Source organism: Trachymyrmex septentrionalis, unplaced genomic scaffold (genome assembly GCF_001594115.1).
Source record: "Trachymyrmex septentrionalis isolate Tsep2-gDNA-1 unplaced genomic scaffold, Tsep1.0 scaffold60, whole genome shotgun sequence".
Classification (NCBI taxonomy): Eukaryota; Metazoa; Arthropoda; class Insecta; order Hymenoptera; family Formicidae; genus Trachymyrmex; species Trachymyrmex septentrionalis.
In genome coordinates, this window is record NW_017305779.1 from 1,220,331 (window position 1) to 1,223,455 (window position 3,125).

The following is a 3,125-nucleotide window of genomic DNA, read 5'->3' on the forward strand; positions in this document are numbered from 1 at the left end:
ACTTTGTGTGTTCCAACATATGTTTGTTATATATATTTCTTCATAGCAAATAAAAATTCTCTTTTGTATTATATAACATTAAGAAATATAAATAATTAGTTATTATAACTGCCGTTACTTAGTTATAATATCTTGTTGTAACAATTTGATAATGACGTTGCAAATTTTTTTATGATGATAATGTAATATCCAAGTTTGGAGCAGTCAATAGTTACTTATAACGAGTTGGAAAAGTCATTTGTTACTGAAAAAAATAACAAGTTGCAACAGTTGCAAAACTTGTATCTCGTTACTTTTTAATATATAACGAACTAACTTTATGGTGTTACTTACTACTTTTTTTAATAAGTAACACGTAATGATGACAATTTACTTTTTCATCATTACAGTCACAAAAAATTATAACATTATTATCAAATTTTTATTATAAAAAGTATAAACTCTAAAAATAATGGAAAAGTAACTTTACCATTTCTTGTATAACAATAATACCAATAGATTAATTTTTTTTTTATTTTTTGCTTAAAAGCATTAAGATATAATAATTAAAAAGCAAATCTTTTCTTTTGATATATTTCTAATATAGATTTGATATGAAATATGAATTACCTAGATAACTAATTTTTAGAAAAAAACATTAGAAACAGATTTAAAAACAAATAACTAATCAACTGTCGCTATTGCATAATGATCTTCATTATTACCGTAAGGTATTTGTATCCCAGCACACTAATTACACCGGATATGGCACCGATGATCAAAGCACCTACTGGTTGACACATCATACCTGCGTATTTAGAAAGTTCAAATTATTTTGCTATGCGTTATAGAGTTTTACACTATGTATTATATAAAAATGCCACATGGGGAATATATGTATATATAATATATGTATATAATATTTTTAAATTTAGAGTATTTGCATATTAAAGAGGTAATAATCAACCTGCAGCTGTGCCAATAGCAACGCCTCCAGCTAGGGTCGAGTTTTGTACGTGTACCATATTGAATTTGTTGTCCTTAGAAACCAATGCCGACACAGCGAACGTGATCACGCAGCTCGCGGATATTGATAACAGAGTGTTGATTATAGCTCTCTGTTGATCATCTCCTGTCAACGCAGCGCTATTGAATGACGGCCAAAATAGCCATAAGAACACAGTACCTAAAGGCAGTGAATAATTATTTTATTACCCTACTTTAGCGGTTAATACTTAGAAAATGTAAAAAAATAAATAATAAAATTATATTTAAAAAAAGGATAAAATTTAATCAAATATCCAATATTTATTATTATTATTATTATTATTATAGATATGCAAATAGCTTCTTTGACATATACCGATCATAGCGAAAACATCTGAATGATAATTCGATCCTTCCAAATCATGTTCCTTTGGTTTTTCCTTCAATCCGAATACGAAGCTAACTGCCAATCCAAAATATGCGCCAAATACATGAACAAACATACTGTCACCAGCGTCAACAGCCTTAGAAATGTGAAAAAAATTTAAATAATATAGGAAAGTATATCTTATCTTACAGAAATTATACTATATATTTATAATAAAACAAGTATCACTTATTGTTTATTTTAAAGTTTTTAAATAATATCGGTATTGTATAAAATAGAATAATATTTATAATCAATAATATTTTTAAAATGGTAGAAAATATACGTGTTTATATATTATAAACGTGTATGATAAAAATTGATTGTTATATTTTAATTTTAATTATACATTATATGTAGATAAACATATAATGTATAATTAAAATTAAAATATAACAATCAATGAATTAAAATGGACCTTAACGAAATGGGGTACGAGGGTCACAAATGGAGGGATCTTACTCAGGGACGGGAACAGTGGCGGGATTTGGTATTTGCGGCAATGGACTTTCGAGTTCCTAACGCCTAATAATAATAATAATAATGTAGATAAACAAGAAATTTATATCCATATATATTGTTATATCAAATATTTAATTAAAATATTAACAAATGATTAATTTTTTCTCTTTTTTTCTTTCTTTCTTTTTTATGCGTTAATCTACTTATTGCAATCATGCAAAAAACAGGAATAAACTCACCATAAACAATTCTTCGCCTACATATTTATTAATGGTAAACATAATCAACTCCACTATTCCCATGAACACCAGTTGCATATAAGTCACTTTGCCTAAAACTGCTCCCATGGAAATAAGCGGCGTAGCTACAGCAACGTCTGCACTAAGCAGACTGAAAAGTTTCGTAACGATACATAATGAAGAAATAAATATCTTTACTCAAATTTTAAAGAGGCTATTTTTTATTTTATTTGTATAAGTTTAGTGTAAAAATAAAACGTTATGGTATTCTCACACATGTAAAATAAAACTAATATAAAATATTATCTAATCACTTTATCTTTGCAATTTTTAATATAAATCAAAATAAACACTGACCTCTCTAATGAGAGATAAGCCTTATGACCTAACTGCATGTTCATTGCGCCATCGCAGATCAAAGCCACCTGGACGAGAATTGCACCTACAAGGAAGGTCAGACCAACAGCGCTCTGGCTATACTTTTTGAGGAACGTCATCAGGAAGCCAAAACCAATCCAAATCATCACATGGACATCTTGATACACTGTACCATTTTAGACACACCAAGAACAAAAAAAAAGCGTCTTGTAAATGATATATCCAATAATTTGTGTTAAGTTGATAAGTGGATAATGTTTTCTTTCTTCATTTACTTCTTTAATCGCGTATACATAGTTAATTACATATTAATTTATCATTCAGGATTATAGGACAGAATGACAGTGAAAGACGTAACTTACAATTTACGTTGATCACAATTTGTATATACATCGGCACAGCATTGTTTATATCCTGACACTAAATAATTTGAAGAAAAATGACTGCATTGGAGACCTTATAACAGAATCTGATCACAAGCAATTTCGTCAAAAGCCTACGCAAAGAAAAGGTATATACTTCTTCCTCATATGTATTTATATATATATATATATATATATATATATATATATATATCCAATTATGCAAATTACACACATACACACACACACACACACACACACACACACACACACACACACACACATGGAAAT

At 28.3% G+C, this 3,125-nt stretch overlaps 1 protein-coding gene across 4 annotated transcripts in view; it reads right to left on the reverse strand.

The window, feature by feature from the left end:
- Nucleotides 1-3,125, reverse strand: part of LOC108752446 (ammonium transporter Rh type A) — a 15,306-nt gene that overhangs the window by 4,240 nt on the left and 7,941 nt on the right. For all 4 annotated transcript variants that reach the window (XM_018493264.1, XM_018493265.1, XM_018493263.1 and 1 more), the window contains 5 exons: nucleotides 2,452-2,638; nucleotides 2,095-2,245; nucleotides 1,343-1,490; nucleotides 947-1,165; nucleotides 705-787 (listed from right to left, as the gene is read on the reverse strand). In XM_018493264.1, the coding sequence (XP_018348766.1) occupies nucleotides 705-787; nucleotides 947-1,165; nucleotides 1,343-1,490; nucleotides 2,095-2,245; nucleotides 2,452-2,638 (788 nt within the window). The remainder of the gene's footprint in view (nucleotides 1-704; nucleotides 788-946; nucleotides 1,166-1,342; nucleotides 1,491-2,094; nucleotides 2,246-2,451; nucleotides 2,639-3,125) is intronic.